The sequence below is a fragment of the Accipiter gentilis genome, chromosome 5 (assembly GCF_929443795.1).
Source record: "Accipiter gentilis chromosome 5, bAccGen1.1, whole genome shotgun sequence".
NCBI classification, from domain to species: Eukaryota; Metazoa; Chordata; class Aves; order Accipitriformes; family Accipitridae; genus Astur; species Astur gentilis.
In genome coordinates, this window is record NC_064884.1 from 33,342,738 (window position 1) to 33,367,759 (window position 25,022).

Sequence of the window (25,022 nt, forward strand, 5' to 3'; positions counted from 1 at the left end):
CAGCCACAGGACTACCACGTCCCCACCACTGTTGTTGGACTATTTTTAATGCTCATTTAAGCATATATTATCGGTATAGTCTAGATATAGAATATAAACACATGATCTAGATTCATACTATCAAGGCAGCAAGGAATAAAGGTCTTTTTAAAAACACCAGGATCAAACGCTAAACAAGGCTTTGCATTTTTTTGTTTACTTTCTATATTGATTAGAAACACCTCATAAGTTATTCTTAATACAGATCTAGCAAGTATAAATATATGAAAAATAGTCTGTGTTGTATACAGACTATAAGTACAGTCATTATTACATTATATCAGGCTAAAGCACAGAGCAGCTCACCACTTTTGTAAAGAAATAGGCAAGTCTTGAACTTTAAGCATTTACAACATTTTCAATTTTCTTCAAGTTAAGCATGTATCTATTACTGTTTGCCTTACACAACCTAGAGGAGTGGAAACAAATAGAAACCACAGTAGATATAGCCTTATAAACGATGTCGTTGTAATTTTAGATTAAGAACTAGTTCAGACTAATGACAGCAACATAAAATAAAACATATTCCCTGACTTCCTCATAGCTTTTCTCTGCCAAAAGCAATTAAGAGTACTTCACCTTTGGGGAGTCATGAGGAAGGGAGGGAATGCTTGACGAGGTTATGACCCTTTCTCTGATAAAAAACAAAGTTCTCCAACTCCATTCTACAAGAGACTGGATACTGAAAACTATTACACTTCCGATTTTCCCCTGGATTTGGTTCATTCTTAAGTCTTACAGCAGTATCAGCATTACATTGAGATCTGTGGATTGTTACATTAAAAAAATAAAAATAAAAATTTGATGTCTCAAAATCTGAGTGAGTCTTTTGGTTGAGTTCCCTCTCCGATCTGCCTGATCTGAAAAGTCAACCCTGAATTCTGAGTTACCTGCGTCTGAGCAGGCATACGTTACATGTTAAACTCACGGCAGAAATAACATATTCATGAGCATTTGCTTTTATTTGGTCTCAAGAAGCATTTTTCTTGCACTCTTCTGCCAGCTGGAGCCTGGGTGATACTTTCAGTTAAAACATCTGTGGCCATGGCCATGACACCTGCCTGAGGGTCCACTCCCACCAACCCCCCTAAAACTCAAAAAAACTCTTCAAACATGGGCATACATAATCCTTCCTTCAGACCCTGAATGCAAGGAGTATTAGAGAAAAAACAGAGGCAGTTATCCTCCATTGCACAAGGGAGATAAAACATCTTAGTCCAGCCCAGTTTTCTCCATTACACGCTAACAGCAATATTGCTGCTGCTGCAGTACCTTGGATAAGAAAAACAAAACAAACTCAAACCAAATCAGACTTTATTTTCCTCTTGTAGGGAAGGTATACGCCATGATCTAATCTGAAATGGCAAACTACCTGACTCTTGGGGGGGGGGGGGAAAGAATAGGAAGGCAGCTTTTTCAGATATGATGCCTACAAGACTCTTTTACCACACAGGGTGTAGCTAAGCCAAAATTATGATTTCTTTACTCCTGGCTGATTCAACTTCCCATCACTACTACCCTTAAAAAGCATCAGACTGGACATTCTCTCTCAATATGGGAGAGAAGAAAGCAGTAACTTCTGCCGTACTCCTTGTTCTCCTCCTATGACAGGATACTCTCAACCAGTTGTCAGTGCAATCACATGCTATTATAAAAGCAGAAACCTGAGAAGTGGAATACAATGGTTTTACAGATTTTCTTTTTCAGCCACCTCTATCAGGATTCTCTAGAATTACCTTTAATCCTGTAATCAGAAAGAATATTTCACAATGGGGCTAAGAATTTACCCAAACCAAACTAAAACAATACCTTTTTATGCCAAGGGAGTAAAGTTGAGTTAGTTCCATCATCATAAAATGGAAGTAGGCTACTGTTTTGTTCTCACTGAATTGGAGAATACACTGTGATCTCAGCTTGCTTTAGAGGAAAAAAAAATCTACCTGCCCACTAGGATTTCACATTGAGATTGCTATCGCAAATTAGCTATTGTGGTTTAACAATTCCCTTCTTTTAAGCACTGAAAACATAGCCTTGGACGTTTGATTAACAAATTCAGTCCTCCCATGCATAAACACAAGAACAGAATCCTTTGTAAAATGGTACAACAACAGGTAACAAACCATATCACAGGAATAAGCACACCACTGGCACTCTTTCTGAAGTTAATCATAGGCATCCAAGCTGCCACCAGTGAGAAGTCTTATATTCATGTGTATTATTAATTTTCTTACCTGCAACCTCTCTGTTTACTTGACAGCCTGTTCACTTCCCATTTATACTGGGAGAGGTTACAAAAAGGCATTTCAAGGGAAATTCCAAAGCTCAACATAAATAAAGGATTAGTTGGTGGATACTACTTTCAAGATAAGGAGATATACACCAGCAGTAAAGGCACCTGAGCTAATTAAGCCCTTCTAACCACAGAATATTTACTCTGTACAAAAATTGGCTTCAAATGCTTTCAATGCAACTGCTAGCTACAGACCAGCCAACAAGAGTACTACCTGTTTGCACAAAGTAAAATGAAAATGGAATGACAAAAAAAGCCTTGTCTGGGTTTGAAACTCAAACTTGTTTGATTTCAGCATTAAGTTACTCAGTTATGAATGAGGGATGAAACAATGGTAGCCAGACAGAACATGCTCGAGTAAGCAAAAAACCTTTTAAACAGGATTATACCAACCACTAAGCAAATATTGTTAAAAAAATTAAAATCCACAAAGAGTACAGCTTAAAATCAGAGCTCCTGTTCGCTCTGCCTCAGACAGAACAGAGTAGAGATTTGGAGAGCACAGATCATAATCACAGGTTTTATTTAATTATCATTGTACAAACAATAAGCTAGTCCGGGCACCGTATTCTAAATACAACCAAATAATTATATCAAATCATTGGTAAATACAATCTCAGGACTTTGAAAAGTAGAATTTACTCCTGGAAAGCCCACACATTTGTGGTGTATTTTACAGGCAAATCCATTTCTCTATGTCATTTCCTGATCCTTAAAGTAAGGGCAGGGTCTTCTTTCTTCCACCCTTTATAGATGCAGTTTCAGAGAAACCCCCCTGAGACTTTCCCCCCGCCACCCTCTCCTTGGTGTATATTTGCACATTGACTTCTCCAAACTGGGACAGTTTAATCTGTCAATAAAATGACACCTGCCTTCCTCCTGCTCATGATACTGAGATTTTCTTTTTTTTTTAAAAAACAGTATGTTTCATGCTTTCCATTTTGGATTGTAATCTCCAGTACAGCAGATCCTCCTGAATTCTAGTACCATGATGCTACTTCCCTTTAATTCAGGGGGAAAAGACTTGTGAGGGCTTGAGAGCACAGTATCCAACTATCATTGTAAAAATGTTTTTCAGATTATATTTGTATATGAAGACAATCTTTTGTAAATCCACAATCAAAGAGTAACTATCACTGTAACTTAATCTCTCAACCAAAACTGTCAACATTTTGACAAACTCATTGTGTTACAGCGTGGGTAAAGCTTCCCCGGAAAAAAGACCCAGCCACCAAGCCTCAGTTTTCCGTCCTAGTCAGAACTTACCTTGGTCCAGCTGCAACCAACCATCTGCTGTAACAATATGAGCAGTAGGCATTAAAGAGCCTTACGACAGTGGACAGTTACTACTTTGTAAAGATATGATTGGCAGCAGCTTCTCTTTTGCCTCAGGATAAGATCTGGGACGATTGGAACAAAAAACAGGCAGTGGGCAGGGTGAAACATCATTAAGTACTAACCATGGAGGAGAAAAAGAAAAGAGGAAATTCCCCTGAGATGACAGGTGAAATTCTTCCCTGTGGGTTGCCTAGAACACAGTCAAGTTCCTATCAGGTTCCTTAGGCAAGTCAGGGACTTCTTTAAGTGTTACAAGCAAGGAAACAAACAGACCCAGATTTCAAAGCCTTGCCCCAGAGCCAGCAAAAATGCCACTTTCCCTCTGCAAGCTGTGCCTGTTGCTCTGTGTAAAGCTATCATTTACATCCTTTCCCAACTTGGCATTAAAAGTATCAGATTGCCCTGGCTGGAAGAGAAACAGACCCTCATTTACTTCAGAGGCAAAGTATGTTTTTATCACTTGAGTCCATGAGCTCCATTATATTGTCAGCACAGAGTTAACACCAAGGAGAAGGGAAAATGAGCTACAATCACTTCTTCAGCATGCGTGAAGCAGAACAGCTTACCAAGTGCTGAATTAATCTTGAATTCAGCCTTCACATTGCATAAAGTTGAGCAAATCCACTACACAAAGTATGATTTGCCCTGCAAAATACATGGATGATTAGCAGCAAAGCTCCATGGTAAGTTGGCTCAGGGATGGCTAAACAGTTCAGATGCAAAAAAAACCAACCAAAACCAAGAAAAAAATTACTTTCCTGGTGGTCTTGCTCCTGAAACAGCATGGTTTGCACGCTGGGTGAGAGCAAGCAGAGGTAGGTGAATACGTAACTAGAGAGAGGGCAGATCTGCTCCTTCTTATGGTAGTAGTGATAAATCTGTTTAGCTGTATCATGAAATCATAGATCTTCTCCTGCAAGGTGGGAATTGTAAAACAAGTACTTCGCCATGAGCATGTCAACCTCTCTAAATCTACAAATCCTTCATTCGTTTAAAGTTAATCACTTGCTTAAATGCCTTGTTCTGAGAACTTTGTAGTACTGAGTCCAAATATTCTGATTTCTGTTGCAATAAGCATTTTCGGATTATATTTTCTCTACGCTAACACTAGAATCGCCGTTACTGGCAGCGCAGCTTACAGGAAGCGTTTCAAAACCTTCTTTTGTTTTTTTCAAGTAGAGAAGTGGCATCTATGGTACGTGTAAGTTTTCTGGACATTCCATTCCCACATCTCGTTTAAATACAAAGTATTGCTGCAACATCTGGACATGAAGATGTCAAGGAAGGTATCTTAAAATACACTGAATAAACTTCAGAAGACTATTCTGTGATACCAGTCACAATTATGCCATAGATACAAGGACACAGCACGGCGTTATTAAGCAATGTGCCAAGGTCACACAAGAAGGCGGTAACATTTGCATGCCCAAACCAGTGCATAAGCCTCCTGAGTGCCCAGGCTGTGACTCAGCACCAGCTCAGATGTCTCCTCGCCCATGATGGTACCTCTACACTGGAGCCTGCTACTGAATAGACGAGGAAGGAAATACCGTATATAATAATGCAAGCACTATACATTACTTTAAGCAGGCCCCCAATCTTAAGCAGATGCACACAGCAAAACCTTCCTTGCTCCACCCAAAGCACCTCTAGTCCTCTACATAGTCTTTGAGAAATCACCTAAATAAGACTGGAAATAGAACAGGGTCCGTACACACATATGTAGATGACCGTTTTCAACTGGCTTACCAATTGCTCACCAATCCCATGGCTAATTAAGACAAAAGGCAAAGTTTCTAAGAATTAATTTGGAGGTTAGGCCTTGGGTAAGGAGTCAGTGTGTTTAGAAATGCTGGCCGCAGGGACTTGGACTGACTGTAGGCCAACCGAGTGTGACACAAAACAGACAACAAATGGATTTTTTGTGTGTGTACTTGCTTCAGGACACAGTTTCTTCTTTTTTTTTTTTTTTGTGGTTGTTGTTCTCAAAGTTGGTGGTCCACTGATCAGCCTAAATTACTCTGCTTTCAGTGCAACACATTAGTCCTTTGACAGGGACACATTTTAAGCAGAAAATTAGAGTTAAATTCAGTGTCCTTCGACCTTTTAACCAAAACCTGTGTATCCATTTATTTAACCCAGTGGTAAATAAAGCCAGTGAATCACTATGTATTTCAACATCTCTTGCATCAGACTGTGTAACACTATACTGTTTTCAGTATCCAATATTGATAGAGAGGAACCTTGGCATTTTAGCAAGAATAATGGTCTTGGGAGAATCTGAAGAGATGACAAGGGAACTTTCAGCAACAGAAGTCATAATTAGGACTGAGCCAACAAGCAAATTTATAAGCCATTAACATATTATTTTGATCACTAAGTCATATGCACAAGGTTAATAGACATAATACACAAAACCACACCCGAGTGCTTTGAAGAAGCAGATAATACTCTGTGTATGTATATAGCTAACTAAGCAACTATTCAACATTACAGAAGTGGTAGGGGTTTTTGTGCTTCTGAAAACAGAATTCTCTTGTATGACTTCGAGAAATTCTTTCACTATTGACTTCTAAGCCTAACTTTCAAAATCTCACTTGCTTTTAGACAAACCCATTTCACTTTTGAATGAGCTTCAGAAGGTTCTCATGCTAGGCACAAAAAAAACCCAAACCAAAACAAAAAAAAACACACAAAAAAACCAACGTTCAGGGCTATATTACACATAGGAACTAAACACATATTTCCCATTTGTTCAGTAAGTAGGCCACAGATTTTTTTTCTTCTGAAACCTTTCCAACTTCAGAATCTGAGCTCTTTTTCAAGCTTTGTTTCGTGCTTCAGTGACATGTATACAAAACAGCCCAAGAGCCCTCCCTTGCATTGTTATTAATATGGGCAATACAACATATATGAAGAAAGAAAGGTAGGCATCTCATTAAAGGAGAGACACCAGCCTCTGTCCTCCTCCCAGTCTACTTAAGCAATGCTTCTCAGCCAGGAGGCACTTCTTTGTTGGGGAGCTACAAAAAGCAAGGCAGAAACACCAAATCCTTCTCTCCTTTCTAACTCTCAGCCAACCTGATTATCAGGTTTCCAAGTACTCTGCCAAGGTACTGAGAAAAGATCACAGGATAAAGTCTAACGGCTACATCTGTGTGATTTAAGAACGAAAGTGACTTTAAGTCATCAGGTTCAGTACTGTTTCCTCTAATTACAGGATCATTTCCTATCTGGACATTTATAGTTTTCGATTATACAGCTGCTAAAATACCTGTGATCATAGATGACTGCTGTATTCAACAGCATCCAAAGTTCAAGGTAACAAAGTGAGCTCAAAGCAGCTTTTATCTTCCTTTCCCCTTAACCCTTCGAACACCCTGAGATAGCTATTATACAGTAATGTAAGATACTGTTTGTCTGCAAACTGCCAAAAAGGAAAACAAAACAAACCAAACCCCACAACTACAAAACACCCTCTGGATTTAAACATTATCTGTAAAAAGGGCTCTGTTATTTACTAGCTAGCATAGTTTTACTCTGTAATCTGCATTCCATTCAAAACCTTTAGAATCACTTTGGACCAGCTCAGAGCTTTAAACCAGGGATTTCTCCCCTTTTTTCTAGCTAAGAGCAAAAAGAAAATTAGGGGGGAGGGGGGGGGGGGAGGAAAAAAAGAAAGAAAAAAGAATGTACATTAATTACAAGGTACTGACTGACCTGGATTAGCCTTTATTCCATGACAGCAGAAAAGAATTCCTGACATCTGCATCAATTACTGGGGCAGAATAGGCTTTTCCAGGTGGATTTCTTGTGAGAAATAAAGAAAATCAACTTTTTGCTTATTTGGGTACTAAGTGTAACACTGTGTAATCTACTAATGAAATAGTACCTTTCTTACAAAGCCTTTCAAGTTATTTTAGGAACACAGCAATATATCAACTCATCAAGTTTCTGCCTGTGCTGTTTAAATTGTTGGGAGGCCAGTTTTCCCTTATTTACAAATAATCTTAAGCTTTTTAATCAAGTGGGAGCAGGGAAACAATGCCTACTTCTAGCCAAAAAAGAAGAGGTGCAGGATTCAAATACAGTCAAGTCCTAGCACTTAAATTTCAGAAAGAACACCAAAAAACTGTGAAGACTGCAAAATAAGGCATGAGAATCATTTACTGTCATCATAGCGACAGACAAAAGAAGCTTCATCTATTCAGTTTACACAGTCCATAAGTACCTGGCTGAGGGTGACAGCCATATCTTCAGTCAAACAGAAGTTTAATGTTGGAAGCTAAACACACAGACATGTTCAGTCTAGAAACAGAACTGAACTGATGGCATAATTAGGGATAAAATCTCTTTGTCATGGTTGATTCTCTGACATAAGTTCTTGCTTTAAAGACTAAATCTCTTTGTAAAAAGTATGATGTATCAGAAACAAGACCTTTGCAATTAGGGTCTTCAGCTTCCAAAGACCCCATTTTGCAGAGGATGGGCTCGAACACCTACTGCAGTCCTTCCAAGCCTTAAAAACTTCTAGCAGCCTCTCCAACAGGTGCAGATTTAGCTTTCACTCTTTCCACCAGGAAGTCCACTTATTTTCCTCAGCTAAACCAGAACTCATTTAAAATCAAAAATCCCCACTTTTCTTCCCATGCACCAAATCCAACAGGTAATACTTGTATTGACAAGCAGAATTACTGCTGTGGACACCAAAATCTAGCACTGGATTTGGAAGAAAGACCAATTAACATTTATAATCAAAGCCATATAGTTTTGATTAGTTTTACTTTCATAATTTTAAATTTTAGCTATATACAAGGGACAAAAGTATCAAAAGTATTCAAATAATCCCATTCAAATACAGAATGTCTCATATGTAATTATTTTGAAGTTCTTCATAAACTCAAAGTTAAGACAATGAGGATGTCACCTCTGTGGGGACAGACTGCATTAAAGTCAGATTAAACACTCTGAATCCAAGACTTGGAAGATGTTAAGTTGGAAAAAAAGGTAGAAGAAAAGGTGACAACCTTTTGCTACTGACTTATCAAATGTTACTATACATCGTTGAGTAGAAAGAGTACCTATTCTGTAGAACTTTATGCGTTGTGAAGTGTTTCAGATAAAACATATAGTAGCAGAACTTGACATTTAAGGGGAAAAATCTACTTCCGATATAGTACTGTAGGAAAAATTATACCCAATGTATAAAGTGAAATATCAATTAGTTGTGTTTCTTGACAGATTGTAAAAACAACTATAGGCTGAAATGTTTGAACTGGGATTTTCATATATCTTTATTTAGTAACAGACTAAGTCTGCCAAATACAGTATTTTAATACACCCAGACTTGAGGAAACTTGCCAGAATGTCTAACTTGGCAGAAAAAGATTAAGCAGGATCTAGTCAGGTCAACAGGTGGTATTTTCAGCTCTGCAAGATTCAGGGATTTGGGGGTTAGTGGCGGGTTCTTTTCCTTTTTTAAAAAAATTTGTGTTCAATTCTAGAAGAATTATGAAGGCTCAAACATGGAACCAAGGAGGCTCCCTGTATATCAGTGCTTACAACACGTTTGTTGGCTTATGTCAAGGGCAACCCATGTTATATCGTTTTTCTTTAAACTCAAAAGAAAAAAAACGCATAGAAGCAAAAGCAATACTTTTTCCCTCCATACATTACCTTCAATATGACTTTCCCACCCCTCAGGCTTCCCCCCCTGCCATATTCTCTGTATTTCACATTAAAGATTTCCTGGTCTGACATTATCAGTGTGGCCTTTTCAACTCTTTTATTCACATTCAGAGAAGGGTGTGGATAACTTATAAAAGTAGCTGTAAAGTAAATATGCCTATAAACTCTGACAATTTTATAAAAGGCAGCTATTTGCCTGTATTCAGAAATGACAAATACAGTGACATTTTCCCACCATAGATAGGTGCAAACCTGGTTTTGGGTATCGTACACTTCAGTCACTGCAGTAATTCCATGGCTTTTAAATTCATGAACTTTAGGAGCTTGTACACTGATTTTTATATTCAGCAAAACTTTGATTTCCCCATCTCTCAAAGAAGGGACCCACAAAAGTCACCTTGCAGCTATCCTCCAAAAAAGTGAAAATTTAAATACAGGCTCAGCATCCCCAAAGAGGAAGAGAAGTAAAAAATAGAAAGAAAAAAAAGCACAAGAAAAGAAAAAAATATGTTTTTATTTAAAAAAAAAAAAAAGTACATTCACAAACACCAAGAGAATGTAAAAAGCTGAGTCAGATCCTCCCCAGCAGTGCTCATGAAAAAAAAAAAAAAAAACCAAAACCAAACCACAAACCATCCCCCCAAAAAACCCACCCAAAAGCAATCAAGCTGGGGGAGAGCACAGACAGGAAGAATCTACCTGCCATCCAAACAAAGTCTCAACCACTGTCTTCAGTCTGTTCACAAAAAGGAGGGCTCAGCACTTAAAAATGCGTGGTAATTCTGGTGGTTTTGGCTCACTCTTCCGCGCCCTGGTTACACAACCCCAGCTGGGGCCAAAGCTGGCTCCTATAAGGTTGTACCATTCCTCTCCCCGGCCAGGAGAGCTCAGCGTAGCACAACGCATAGGAACGCATTGGGACAGTTGGATTTAGAGCATAAAACGACTCCAAAGGCATGATCCGAATCATATCCACATTTCTCCATCTGTCCGAAAGATGTGTGGTAAAATGGGCTGGAGCTGCTGTATTAATAATGTGGATTCCAGCCAGGCCTGAAGTGATGATCAAGTTGTGGTCCGTGATAAATGCACAGCGTCCATATATATATTACGAAAGTTTAAGTCACAAGAAAAGATTGCAGAGGCACAGCTGTATTTAGAAACAATTGTTCTCAGTGGGAAAGCTGGACTCAACATCCAAGTTTCTGGAAGCGGTATACTGAGCATTTTCCCCAGAAGCGTATAGCACCCTGAAGGATGCACTGTGAGTTCCCATTGCTGCTTCTCCAAATCAAATGAAGCTTGTCACATCATCATGAGCCCCTTTAGCTTTGAGTGTAGGCCAAAAAATCAGTACTGCCAGTACACTTCCAACCTGGCAACGCTGCACAGTAGACAAACTCCATTGTTAGAAAACCTTAGGCATAAACATAAGACCTGTTCAAAAGCCATCAGTCCCTGCTATCCTAGCTGTAGCCAGGTCTTGTAGTAAGAGTTGCACAACCGTAACAAACACGAGAACTCAGGTTCTCAATGGCATTAGACTTCTTAGCCATATGAAATGCAGGCATTATTTTCCTTCAGCAGTTCTCTTATGAAACACTTGAAATATTTCTGAGCACTTCATTAAATGCACAACGTTAACAAGAAATATGCAGCTAGCCAAATAATTATATTTGTATATCCCAAAATTATCATTCTGAGATGCAACTTAAAACCTCAGTCCTGCAACACAACTCAACCATATAGCTCCTTGCATTCACCCATGACTCCATAAATTGCAAGAACCCTTCTCCTTCCAGGCTCGTAGCACACTGCTCTGTTAACACCAGTCTGGAGAAGCGGGGTCCAGGTCTATGAGGAGATGTGGGGCTGAGTTTTTTCTTTCGAGAGGCAGAAGTAAGAAGGGATGACAAGCAGCAGAACTAAACAATTACCTTTAATAGCAAATATGGTTTTATAATAAAATTAGGACATTCTTCATAAATATTTCTCAAAAGAGAAATGAGCAACAAGTTCATGGCAGACTTCACACTCAAGAAAATCTTTCCGTCACGTGGAAGGATTTTCTAGCTAGCAGCTGTCAGTGGAACAAGTCTTTAAATACTTTGCCTGTTTCAGCAGGTCACAAAATATTTGTGTGGTCAGGTTGAGGAGGGCAACTTTGGGGCACCTTCAATTTCATTTTCAAGTGCCAGGTGCTATAAGAGTAGACTAGCGCCTCTAGTTAATACTGTCACTTCTTTGAAAGTGGAAAGCCTATGACTTCCAAAAAATTCATACAGTCTTTAAATAAATATAATTTACTTTACTACTACTCAGTTGTGAAAAAAGAAACTACTAAAAGACATGAGATACAAGAGAAAAAATCCATTTATATATATATCTATACTTACAGCTGTAAGAAGGCACAGTCTGTGTTTCATTTTGAATCATTACAGAGCTCCTAGGGCTGGGATCTAATACCAAGACTGTCTCACTGGCTAGGGATCCTAATTGGGGACAAACCTTGAAATGCAGCCATTTTCTTTCTGGAAGAGTCGTAGCAGAGTCGTATCTTCCTAAAGGATTTCCTGTTGCCTACGAACTGTATATTTAATTAAAAAAACATTCAAGACGGGACATCCCATCTTTAGAAATGCTGGCTTGCTTCAGACATGACCAGACAGAACCATCTCCTGGCCAGACATCAGGCAAAATTCCCTAATGATTAGCCCTGTACATAACTTGATTCTTCAAATGTTGCTTTCCATTGTGAAAGATATACCCTCTCATGAGATAAGATTTAACCATCAACATGAAATTTTTATACAGTGAAAAGTACAAATATATGAACTGATAACCTCCCTTCTTAACAAACAGACATTGAGAGGAAGCATGTGGTTCATTACTATCTCGACAGAAACTAGACATAACAGAACCAAATAACTTGGATTGCCTGGCTTTCCTGAACCAGGAAAGTCCAGACTTGCTAGGAGAGAGGTTCTATTCAAACTCTCACCACCGTAAACAATTTTAGTCGTTCCATCATCTGAAGCACAGACTACCTAGTGTGCATATGGGAAGAAAATTGTGTATTGCACCTGGAAGTTGTGTCCATTTTTAATTATTCTATAAAATACATGTTGTGGGGACCACTGCCAAGATGTGTGTAATGGAATTTATATTAAGCCCTGTTCCACAAAACCCACAACTAAGAACAGCTACTACTTTCAAAGGATTTGGTAACTCTTAACGTCTTGAACTGCACAATCGGTTTTACAGCATGTTCTGACCAAAGAGGTTACCAGAGCATAATGTGGCTTTAATTTAAAGAATAAAAGCATCCTGTGTGCTAAATCTAACCCCTCCAAGGCTCTTTTGCCTGCACCGCTAATGGACCTGAATACAGTGCAATAGAAGCAGCCTCCCACCTTTCCCCCGCTTCTGCTCTCCTCAGCTTGCTGACTCTTCAAGAAGATGACTTCAGTAGTTTGAGATATTGCTCCAAAACACGTAGAAAGCTTCTATTAAAATTTTATCGCTCATAAAACATCAAAGCTAGCTCCCCTTCTGGTTTATCAGCAAGCAGTAACTTCCCCTTTTTTTTAAGCTAAATTAAACTACAGGGAACCAATTAAAAAAGCAAAACCTAACAACTAAGCTTTCCTCTGTATTAATCTCTCTAAATTTAGGATATATCAAGGCCTCTCAGCCCACTTCTAATGTCAGTGGCATAGTTTGAAATTACTGCTAGACATATAATTGACTAAAAGACAAAAAAACCCCCGCTACAAATCTTAAGTGATAATTAATATTATCAGGCTTGAGTTTGCTAACTATATAGTACCTGTCAAAGTTCTTCACAGTCAAGTGGTAAATAACTGGGAGGTGCCTGTACTGCTGCATGCCTTGGTAACTCAAAGGGAAAAAAAAAAAAATCTTTGTATCCTTATTTTTACCACTTTGGATCTCTTGGTTTTAAGGCTGCAGTCAGCCTAAGATGAAAGAATGTAACCTTGACAATCTAATTTATCTTATCTTAAGAGTTGTAGCTTACTTTAACTGGTAGTAAATAATCAATTTTTGCCTCTTATCCTTCCATGTCCTTTAAGTTGCTTTGGAAGAAATATGGCTGGGGAGGAGGGGAAATCAATGAATCTGAAAACAGATTTCTGGCACGTCACTTGAATAAAGCAGCAAGATAAAATATGGAAGAAATTTCAAAAGGGAGGAAAGCACAGTTTTGGGGATGAAAGCTGATTTACATAAGAGAAACTGTTGACTTTACAGTATTTAAATGTGTTTTACATCCTATTAGTGCAAGTAAAATCAATATTAACACTAACAGAAAGACTGACTGTTACTATTACTCTTTTTCTGTATATTAACCCTGCACAGTTGGCAGCAGCCTGGAGTTCTTACCACTGTTTGTGTTTCCACACAACACTATGCGGAGCAGTAAAAACCCTAGAATATATGATAGTCAACCCCCCCGCCCTGAAAAAAAAAAACAACCACCACCCACAACAAACCCACCTCCTGAACCCATGATGAAAGTGGCAAAGCAAACTACCTTAAATCATGATTTCTAACATGAAAATTTTCATGATAATTACATCTTTTTAGGATGTTCTAAGTACTGCAGAACAGTAATTTAATGTGTAGTAGTTGCTTTAACAAAAATAACCATTCTGTTTGGTGACAAAACCTTCCCATAAAAACAAAACAAAACAAAAAAAAACACAACTCAAACTCAAGAGAAGCAATGGTTATCATTCCCGACCTAAAAAAAGCAGATGTAAAGTATACTGCTAACATTTGTAATCACAGAATAGTACTTCTATATTTTCACTCCAGGTCATGCACATCTAAGACTGCAGTATTACAGAGATATCAAAGCGTACCCTCTGTCTGGGGTCTTCTCCAAGAACTATTATGGTACTCAAATTATTTTTAAACAGGAAAAGAGAATTTAAACTTGCAAGAACTTCTTTAGGATCAGCAGCACATTTCCGAAATGGTAAGCAAGACAGATGCTAAGCAAGATACAAAAATAAAAAGGGCTATTTCTGAAGGCGTGTTCAATCAATCATTTTCTTTGAAGTATTTTATATACATAGCTAAGCTCAAAGTAATTAATAAATTTAATAATTAGTCGCCGTTTATTATTCCTGATGGCCATCCACCATGAAGAAGGGAAATGTTCCCCCCTCCAATCCCACCAAGAAGCACTAAGGGTTAGCCATCATTAGAAGAATGCTGGGGCAGGAGCTGGGGAGGAGAGGGAGTGCCAGTGCTCCCTGCCTTCCTTCACCATGCAGGTCCCATCGCCTGGGCCCCATCGCAGCTTCCCTCTGCCTCCACTGGCAATTTTGAGCAAAGCAAACAGACCACTAAAATTTTTGTTCCGATCAGAAAGGCAGATGCTGGGAATTCACTTGTGGCATTGTTGTGTTTTACTTTCAGGCTCTGTTTGTGGAGAGATTTGGAGGTGGTGTTGTTTCTTATGGAAATATGATAAAGTTGAGAACCATATTGTTAAAAATTCCATTGACAATATTTTACTCTGGATAAGGAAACTCAGCTTTAAGTCAGGCTGGTGGTCAAATTACAGCTTGCAGTTTAAATGTAAACAATTTTTAAAAAGCTCACAGTTAGGAGAGGGAGATCTTCAACCAGTTTCAAATAGCATCCAACTGAGAGGTATATTTGCACTAGAATACACAGAAAATTAGTACACCACTTGTTTCTTTTGTGTTAACAAGGAATCTTTGCTCTTCCAGGAATATTTGAATTGTTTTAGATTTCTCTCAACTTGGAACATCAATTTAGAAATAAATTAGACCATTAGCATTCAGAAGGCCTTTAAAGAAACTAGCTCTTTTTCATCAAGACACATCAAACTTGCTTCGTGCAAGCCTCACTTAGTCTCCCTATTTTTGTACTACTCGTAACTGGTTATTTAATATATGCACATTATTTATAAATCATGATACACATCATTTTGTATCATGTACAATTTATTTATAAAAAAGCAAAAAGTGCATCAAACTAAAGTGCTACACTTCTTAATTGCTTGAGAGCTAAGGATTAATTACCATTGAGACAGAAAGGCAAAAGTAATTTTTTACACATGGGATCATCAACATAAAAAAAAAACACCATTGTTTTCCAAACCTCAAGTTTAAGGAGTTCAGGCCACATAAGCTCTCTGTAACTTGCAGATGACTGGAACACTGATCTCTGGTGGGATACCAGCCAGCCAAGACACCAGGGAAAACACTTGGCACTTGAAGAACAAGTTATTCTACCTGTTAAGAGCCCAACCTTTGTAATCAGTGACTTCACCACCACTACGTTACAGCAGCTGCATCCTCACGTCTGAAGAGGAGTAGGCTTTACTGTACTCAACCATTTCACAATGTCCAGAACAGTCTACCTTTCACCGCCCTTCACTGCCCTACATCAAGGGAGCCACCACCACCACTAACCTCCTCCCCTTCCCTCCACCGCGCTGAAGAAGTTCAAAAGCCCATCCAGCTAACAGCCTGCTGGCAACCGAGAAAGAAAGTGGGACCCAACCAGCGTGGCTCAGTGACTAAGGCAGTTCATCAAAATGCCTTCAGGAAAAAAGCAGACTGACTCAATGTTGTGGTTTAATGCAGCATAACACTAGCAAAGAATGTGAGCCACACCGCAGAGCGCAGTCTGGCTGCAGCAAAGCAAGTGCCATGCAAGTATTGTTCCACTGTACCTGCACGGCACGGCAGTTGCTTAGGCTGTTGCTAATTTTCAACTTCGGAGGACTGCAGCTAGCTCAAATTTCTCAAGAGAGTTATGACAACGGTCTACAACCGGTGTTTCAAAGAAAGATGTGTCAACCTCTCACAGTGTGCAGAGAGGGGCCAACAAGTTAGCGAGGAGTCAGAAACAGAATATCCAATTTCATCACCCTTCCGCTTTGCTTTTCTCCCATTTCCAATAGATTTCTGATTTCAAATCTGCTTTGGCCTCACCACCTCCTTTTATAAGCACTAGGGTTAAGAATTTCAGATATTGCCTTTATACAGACACTTCCACCTCCTTCTAGATATGATTTTCCGGGGGTTAAAAGCTGCTACAAAATGAGGCCATGAATAGTAAGTAAGGAAAAATAGCCCAGCACAGGAAGATTATATTACTGGGGACAGTGAGAACATAGCAAGCATGTACTATATTTTTCCCCAGCATTCTTCTAGCTTCCAACCATTTTCAGCTAACGGGATTTCCTTGGTTTGCAGTGGCTCATTTATTTGGAGCTGTCTTCCAGAGACTCCTCTGGTCTCCTCTTCAACTCACGTGAATTTTTAACATTCACAATATCCTTTGCCAGGGAAGCCCACGGCGTCTACCACCTTCTGCGTAAATAGCCAAGACCTTTTATGTTGAAATTCACCCATCTAGCGTTATCCAACAACCACAAGTTCTTGTCCACAAAATAGAACAGTTGGTTTATTCCAAACATCTCTTCCCTTCAGTTAGGCAGCAAGAAGCTGCAGGAAACAGAGAATGGAGCAAGGAATAATAAACTAGTTCCAAAGAACAGGAGCAGGTAGATGAAGCATGCAATCACCATCCTCCAGCACACGGATGTTTTTGTGCTCATCTCAGCCCAGTGATATACCATTAAGCCTATGAGTGCACTATTACCATGGTTAACTGTGACTTCACATGCACTTAAAATCTGAAAAAGCTTTAGAAAAGATGCTTTATTTTCCCATTTCTTTCAAACGAGTACAGTAATATTAAAGTGTAACAACAACTTTCTCCATAAACATGGCACAAGGTAGTACATTGCTACATGCCCGCTGAAAGCCCCAACAGTGCTGCGCAGAAGGCAGCACGCAGCATTTACTAACCTCAATGACCGCACCCGGGCATTCCTGCCACGAAAGAATCAGTCTTAGCAAAATTTGGAGGTAGAAATACCGCTGCTATTTTCTTCACCGCATTTGAAGGATATGATCCCATTGGGCAGTCTACAGATATACATGGCTGCACTTGCGTGGTTTTCCTGTGCGACATTACATATTATGGCAGAAATAGCATGCAAACATAAGTCAGAGGAGTTGTAAAACTAAATGAGCCTTAGCACGAACAACAACAGTAACAGCTGGTAGGCTCCCACTAGTGCCATCAGATACACAATGCAAGGAAAAACACTGCTGTTACTATAGGATATTTTACAATGACATAAGCTTGCTGTCCACTGGGATTTGTCAGTGGCTGTTTATAAAGCCCAGGTGTAACATTCGTTTCCTTCAGGATGCGAGTGTGAACCACAAAGTCAGTAAGGGAGGATCCAGCTGGGGGGAAGTCATGGCTCTTGCTTAATGAAAGAAGATGGAGGGGAAAGGGGGAAAGGAAGACGAGTTTGGGGGAGTTTACCTTCCTCACATGTTTCTCTTCAAAGATTTCTACTTTTAAGGCACAGAAAAACAACCAGTCGAGCTGACTGGAGAAACCTAATAAAGGTTCCCACATCCATGTACCTTTTCTAAGCATTTTGCATAAAGCTACTGCTAAAGTAGCACTTGACTGATACACATACACTTCGAGCGTGGGAGCCTTCCAAATGGGTACTAAGGTAGACATCATCTGGTTTCTTTGAGGCAAGCCTAGCTATGTTATGAACAGCTGTTCAAAAGTATCATGACAAAAAAAAATTAATCAGCAATCCAAAGGATAAAACACTTGTTTTTGTTATGAAAACCATTCAGTATCATGAAAACTTTGTTAAGCTATCAAAACAAATTCTTTTAATCCTATAAAAATAGATAATTCATAATGAAGAATCTACAGTCATTCCCCCAAATTTTTTTGCAGATGAGCAGTTGCCCAGCTCCAGACACCATCAGGAGCAGTCGCTGTGAACCACAGCAGCCCCTCTACAAGGGAGAGGAGGAATTTGTGCAATGGGTGGGGTACTCCTGTCACAGCCTAATTTCCAATGGTTAACTATACTAGAAGTTTAAGAGTGACTTTTCAGCAAACACAGGCAGAACAAATGCTAATTCCTTTGCAAGCTAAAACAGAAATACACTCAATCCACTTCCTGGTATTGACATAGTACATTGTTCTAAATGCATCCATTGTAAACAGAATATAATAGCTCTGCCATAGGAAAACAGTTAAGAAACAGTTCTATGTGGATCACGGTAGGGTTTTTTTGTTTTAATTTGTTTGTCTACCACTCCTTGATAGCTACACAATCTTCTTGAAAAATATTTTTCACATGTGTTATACATGCACTTCCATCTTTGCAACAGCTGAATCTCCAGCTCCTGGGTTTTTTCCCTGCAATAGCACAAAGCAAGCAGTGACATTTATAAATGTAACTGTTGACTCTGAAGGGTTTGACAGAAGAGGTGGCAGAAAAGCAAATAGTCTGCCCACTCACTGGGGACCCTCAAGTCAAGGACTAAGTTACAGTAACTTAATTACAGGAAACTCATTTCTCAATTGTCTGCGTCTGCATGCTTCACGGCTTAGCTCGAGTATATGGAGCAGTGGGTCAGTAGGTGAGGGCAGGGAGGGGCACCACTAGGTTAAAGCAACACTGATTTTTTAAAAGTTTCCAGATAATCAGTTACCCTGCCAACACTTTGCTCAACCTAACTTAACCCTTATAAATGTGAAAGGTTAATTGTTAGAAATTTGTACAACAAATACACTTTTCTTTTTTTTTTTTAATTTTTTTTAAAGCCAATGATAGCAAGAATATTTCTTTGGAAAAAAAAACAACCACCAAGCAGCAATGAGATGTCTGGAAATAATTAAGAAAGTTCACATAAACATTTATGCATGTAAGTAGCAGTGATATTTTAAACATGAGAAATTAAACACTCGCTTCCTAATTCTGACTCAGTCATACCAATGAAACATTTCTCCATACTAGTAAACTGTATAAATGCTAAGTAAATAGAGATGCATATGATCAAAGACTATGGAAGTTTATCTTATAAGTCAGTGCTAAAGCAGCCACTGGCATGTGCCTGGCAGTTCTTTTCAGTAAGTGTTATCATAACAGTCTTTGAAAGTAAGGGTATTTATGAGAATAAACCAACAAAATCTCTCAAAGCTCTAACTACAGCACTAATGATTTAGTATCATTAGAAGACACTAGTATCAGGGTTTGTCTTTAGTAGAACATTTTCATCAAGACATAAGAACGGGTCTCTAAGTGAAGACTCATTTTTATTTATTATTTCACCTTTTTTATCAACATCTAAAAATTAATTTCAGAAGACTGATTAAAAACAAAGCATCCAGATTAAACCAAGTTTTGTTTTACTAAACATTCTGTTATAGCACATTTTAATACAAACTGCTTGAATAATTTCATAATCTCTTATTGCAACAGAATACAATAACAACTGTAATTTGAAAATGAAGACTCAGCATTATCTCATAATTTTAATTAGCTATATTTTATTGTATGAATTTCTTACTTCGCCAACATCACTAGTAATCCATCTAAGTACTTGAGGATGTGTTACTGCAATCTGGAAAAAAGTGTTTCAAGTTGGTAGTTATTCAGCTTTTTTCCCCTCATGCTAATAGTTTATAAAACACAGAGCGTCATAAAAACCAACACACTCCAGCAAGCTTCACTGAAATTGCCTGCTGCACCTCAAAACCTACAGAGCTTGTTTCCATAGGCAAGAAGTTTTCCTATTTTTCAGGCATCTCATACCTCGGTCAAAAACCTGAGGTATTAGGTTAAGGAGGGAGGGAGGGTCAATATTATCTGGAAACAGAAATAATGCGGAGAAGTCAGACTATTTCCAAAGGCCAAACGTGAACGTTGAGGCGCAGCATGCCGGAGAAGGCTCTGCCACGTCCATGCCCGCTGCCTTGGGAACCCTGGAATTGCACAGCCCAGGAGGCTGACACTCACCCTGCCACCCATGGGAACAGCTCCCTTAGCATCTCATGATTTAAGGCTATCTATATGTCTACATACACACATTTCTATATATGTATATACATGCGTATACTGTATGTGTGAGAGAATATATAAACAGTTATACAAACTTACATGCATGGTTTCTTAATGACCCAGACAACCTTTTTTCAGGTGTCTTCTGTGCATACAGGAGATTTCAAGTTACAGGAATCTTGTACTAATTCCCTCAAAATGTACAACAAAGCATACATAGAGTAGATTTTTTTAGCTGTGGTATCCCTAAACACTCTAGTCAAATTTTGTGTCTGAAAGCTTTCCAGGTTTAGCTTTCCTTGATAAAGTGCAGGACACTGTATTAAGTGTCTGCTTGATCAGACAGACATCAGAAGCTACTGAAAAACACAAAAACCTTGAAGATACTGAACAAGATCCTGAGGGCAGTTTCTAGATCCCTGCCTAACTGCAAGAATGTTTCTGGAATGGTTTTTACCTGTTGGCAGTGCTGGTGAAATGAAACCACATTTACAGAAACAAAGAGACACTGAAGGCTTCATGAGTCTTCCAAAAATTAAATGAAACGAGCAGTTCCCTGCCTCTCTCTCTTCTGCCTAGACCTGAACAATCCTGTGTTCAGTTTCAACCTTCTAATCTGGGGATGGAGCTAGCATGAAAATGATTGGAAACTGGCACCTTGGATGTCCTAACCTCAAAGACTGTTGTCTTTTCAGTGTCTAACAGGCACACACGCTAGCTCTCAGTCCTCGCCCGTCCCTCTTCACAGGCACCAGTCCCTGACAGCCAGCATAAGGAGGAGAATCAATCTTTGTTTGATGGCCATATGATGCCGTCAGTGACTCCATCATTAATGATGCTCTGCAGGATTCTTTCCATTCTCTCCCCTTCCTTTCCCCAGACCCCTGCTTCCAGCCCATCTACAGCTCTGTGCTATCACAAGACCTACCCTCTCTAACTCCTGACGTAAAGCCAAAGCAAACCTTGCAACTCACTTACTGGAAGCTGCTTACAGGGTAAATTAAAATATGAATTTACAGGGTAAATAAGAGAAAATAAAGTTACCTTTCACAGACACAGTGACTTTTCCCCAGATTTGATCAGATTACATCATCCCTATGTCTCACTCAATTCACCAGAACTCCTCTCGGACACGAGAGAGCTGAAACGCAGCAGTATCTGCCACCATTCCACAGCCAGAAAAGACATTCCACATATAAAATATGCAATCAGTGTAAATTTTAACACACTTAGACTTCATTATACCTAGGAGAGCCACAGATGTGATCACATAGGCTACTTTTAGGGAAGCAGTCAACAAGGTACACGACAATTTGTTCCACAGCCTAACTCACAGCACGAGTGTAGGCTTTGGTTCTAATTGGACTTCGTCCCAGTGCTTTTAGCATAAGGGTTTATTTATGAGGGGTAGCACACAACATGCGAATCGGAGAGAATTCAGTCTTTGAAAGACTATCTGTAACTGCATCTCTTATGTTGAGAGTTCTCATAGTAATATGCGCCAAGCTTTACAGTAAATTTTAAAAAGAAATTAATAGAAAGGCCTTTTGCAGTCAAGCATAGCTTAATATCCTTTACATGGAAATTTCTTTCTCTGCTGTTATTGATGTACTTTTTGAAATTAATATTGCAGCATGTTCCTTGATGCTTTTCAAATGTCAAAATTGAGGTTCAAATGCAACACAAATATTTAAAACTAAATTTTGAGATGTGTATGTTTAGGTTTAGAGAGAAAGCAGTATAAACCAGCCTGAGCTGCAAGCTTTATTCAAATTAAAACATACATCTGAATGAATACAGCCCTTGTGTGAGGACAGCAATGATCTAGAAAGCAAGCATACAAGAGCTACTACAAGTTTTGCCACAAAACTGTCAGAAACACCTCACAACCTTCACGTGAAATAAAATATTTTATAAAAATTTGCTAATGAAACATTCAGCAGTGATTCTGAAGAAGGACTTGAATTAGCAGGATTACAATTGTTTTTAAAGAACAAATTTTCCTTGAAAACAAGTACCAAACTGTCAGATGTGTGAATTTAAAGTTAAAAGACCTTGAAAAGAAAAAAAATGGTCTAATTTTCAGAAAGACTGAGTATCTCAAGATTCCCCTGATTTTAGTAGAAATCATGCATATTCAATTCCTCCTTGTATAAATCAGCCCACATCTTAAAGGTCAGCTTCGGTTCTATGACTTTTAAGTATCCCATATGAAAAACAAGCCTCCGTCAACAAGATCTCCTTATCGAAAGGGGACAAGACATCTTCTCTAAAGCTGAAATCCTAGCAGCCAACTGGTCCTCCCCCCTCATTATATATTTTAATACTATCATGGATGATGGGCTAGGGAGGGAGGGAAAGGTTACACAAAAATAAGTTAAAAGTTCCCGCTATTTAGATAAACATGCACACATAAAATTAATTCAGCCCTCCCTTAAGTTTAAGGCCAGTAAGGAAAACTCACTTCTTGACTTCAAAAATTATTCACAAAATCACAATGCTTCTTTTCTTCAATAATTAGTCAAAGAATGAAAGAAAACTACTAACCTTCAGTCCTGGGGACAGGTTCTGTACCACCTGGTGTTTTATCTGGCATCTCTGCAGACACAGGCTTAGTAAAACCTAATGGACACAAAGCAAAGAAAGCATTCTCCATTAAAACCAGTATGTTTCAGTAGGACACTCCCCTGCCCCATGACCCCTGCGAAGGATGGATTTCCAGCTTTCATCTTACATACAAACACGGAAATGATAGGTAAACAAGCAAAACTCCCTAGAGATTAACTGCACCACCATTCAGCAGGCTGTCACCTGGACATACTGCCAGGTAGAAAGGCACAAAAGGACCCTCTAATAAATTGCAGTGGTAGACTGAAAGCACTGATTACATCTGGTGAACTTCTGTCTTTGAGTTTGGGTATTCCCCCTCCCCCCCCCCCCCCCCCCCCCCCAGTGAATTTGTAGCGAGAGGGTAATGAACTGGGACGGAAGAGCTGCTTACACTCACGCACTGCAGAAGTGAATGAAGGAGCGGCCATGTGGAGTGTCACGTCAGCTTGCATTAGACATAAAATCCCGTTAACTTAAAGCTTTACTACACTGTAGAGCACCAATGTTTCTTCCATCCCAGCAGTGGTCAGAGAAGAGAAGACTTCTCCTCAGGAAGGCCGTGAGCCCGTCTCCTCTTAGAGCAGTGTTAGGCATCCACTGTGGTATGGCTGATGGCCAATGTGTGGCCAACCCATACTGACTGGGATTTTGTATCCCCCTTTTTAGCACCTTGGAATATTTTCCCATCACCAGCTGGACTGACACGCCATTTTACATAATGAAAGCCTCAAGATTAGATAGGATGCATTAAGACAAGACAATTCAAAAAGAGCAGGATGCTCTGTCAGGAGACTGTGCCACGTGGGGCAGGGACTTCTCCTCAGGTGGCAATTCGGGTAACACAGTGCTGGGTACAGCACTACACAGAGCACACAGCGCTGGAAGTACTAGCAGTACAGCCTCAATTCCTACTGAAGTCACTGAATTATCTTGCTTCTAACAATGTTGAGGCAACAGAGCTGATTCGGCATGCAGATTTTAGATGATCATCAGATCCAGAGTTATGAGAGACCTCCCTGGCTCACCCTGCAGCAGAACTGAAACTGAACATAAAAAAAAAAAAAAGGCCTTTGTTTTTTTTCCCTTCTTAAATTACTTTGCTCTCAAGTTCATACGGCTTGTTTTGAATCCTATCACCAGGCCTAGAATGAAAACACTTCTGCCCTAGCATCCAATAAAGGGCTTGCGTTTACAGTAAAACCAAACTATACAAAATACATAGGATTTCTTAAGCAATTTAAGTCACAAAAAGTATTTCAGGTGTCCTATCCAGGGCAAGTACATTTGTCTATTTAATTCACATATACGTAAAAGGCTTAGAAATGTTAGACACATCTGAGGCTACAACCCACTTGCACAGCCTAGGGTACAAACGAATTCTTATTTAGCTGATGAAAACTCTACCACATATGATTTTCTACATCAGCCAATTAATCTCTACTCAAGATAAAATCCACCAGGTCTTACTCAGGAATTACTTTGTCCTTAACACATTTCATCCACACAACAGTACCCATAATGAAGACTTGGAACTAGCAGAAAAATCTTCTGTAAACTCCCTAAAATTAATAGGAATAATGCTTATCCACCTGAAGGTCTGTGCACATGAGTTCATAAACCACAGATGGATCACAAACTGAATAAAAAGGTGTGCCCTCAACAAAGGTTTTACAACAATTCTAAAACTTGGCAAGCTCACATCCGACCCTCTGCATTCAGTGATGTGCTACATATTGTCTGTGAACATTGCCCCAGTTTATAAATCAACTTCTAGTTATCCAGTGATTTACTAGTAAAGTTGATAGGAACTAGTTAATCACACAGTGCATTTGAACCAAGAAATCACATTAATAAATACAACATACACTTCTGCGATTCATATTAAAAAAAAAACCAAGAAAATGTTTTCTGTAAATTCTTAGTTATAAATAAATAATTTCATGTCATAAATTCAGGAAACTAGATGTTTAAAATAGTAAGACATAAATATCCATGTAGTTGTTTTCTGGTTTTTGTTGGTTTGAGTTGCACAGAATTGAAATAAATACGTAAGTAAACTTCACCATGAAAATGCTCATGGAGTCACTCACTGAC

General features: G+C 39.1%; 1 protein-coding gene across 2 annotated transcripts in view; it reads right to left on the reverse strand.

Annotated features, from left to right (window-relative positions):
- The window catches only part of PLEKHG1 (pleckstrin homology and RhoGEF domain containing G1), a 138,421-nt gene that overhangs the window by 76,209 nt on the left and 37,190 nt on the right, over positions 1 to 25,022 (reverse strand). For both annotated transcript variants that reach the window (XM_049801267.1, XM_049801266.1), the window contains one exon: positions 22,866 to 22,940. In XM_049801267.1, coding sequence (XP_049657224.1) covers positions 22,866 to 22,914 — 49 coding nt within the window. In that variant the 5' untranslated portion in view covers positions 22,915 to 22,940. The remainder of the gene's footprint in view (positions 1 to 22,865; positions 22,941 to 25,022) is intronic.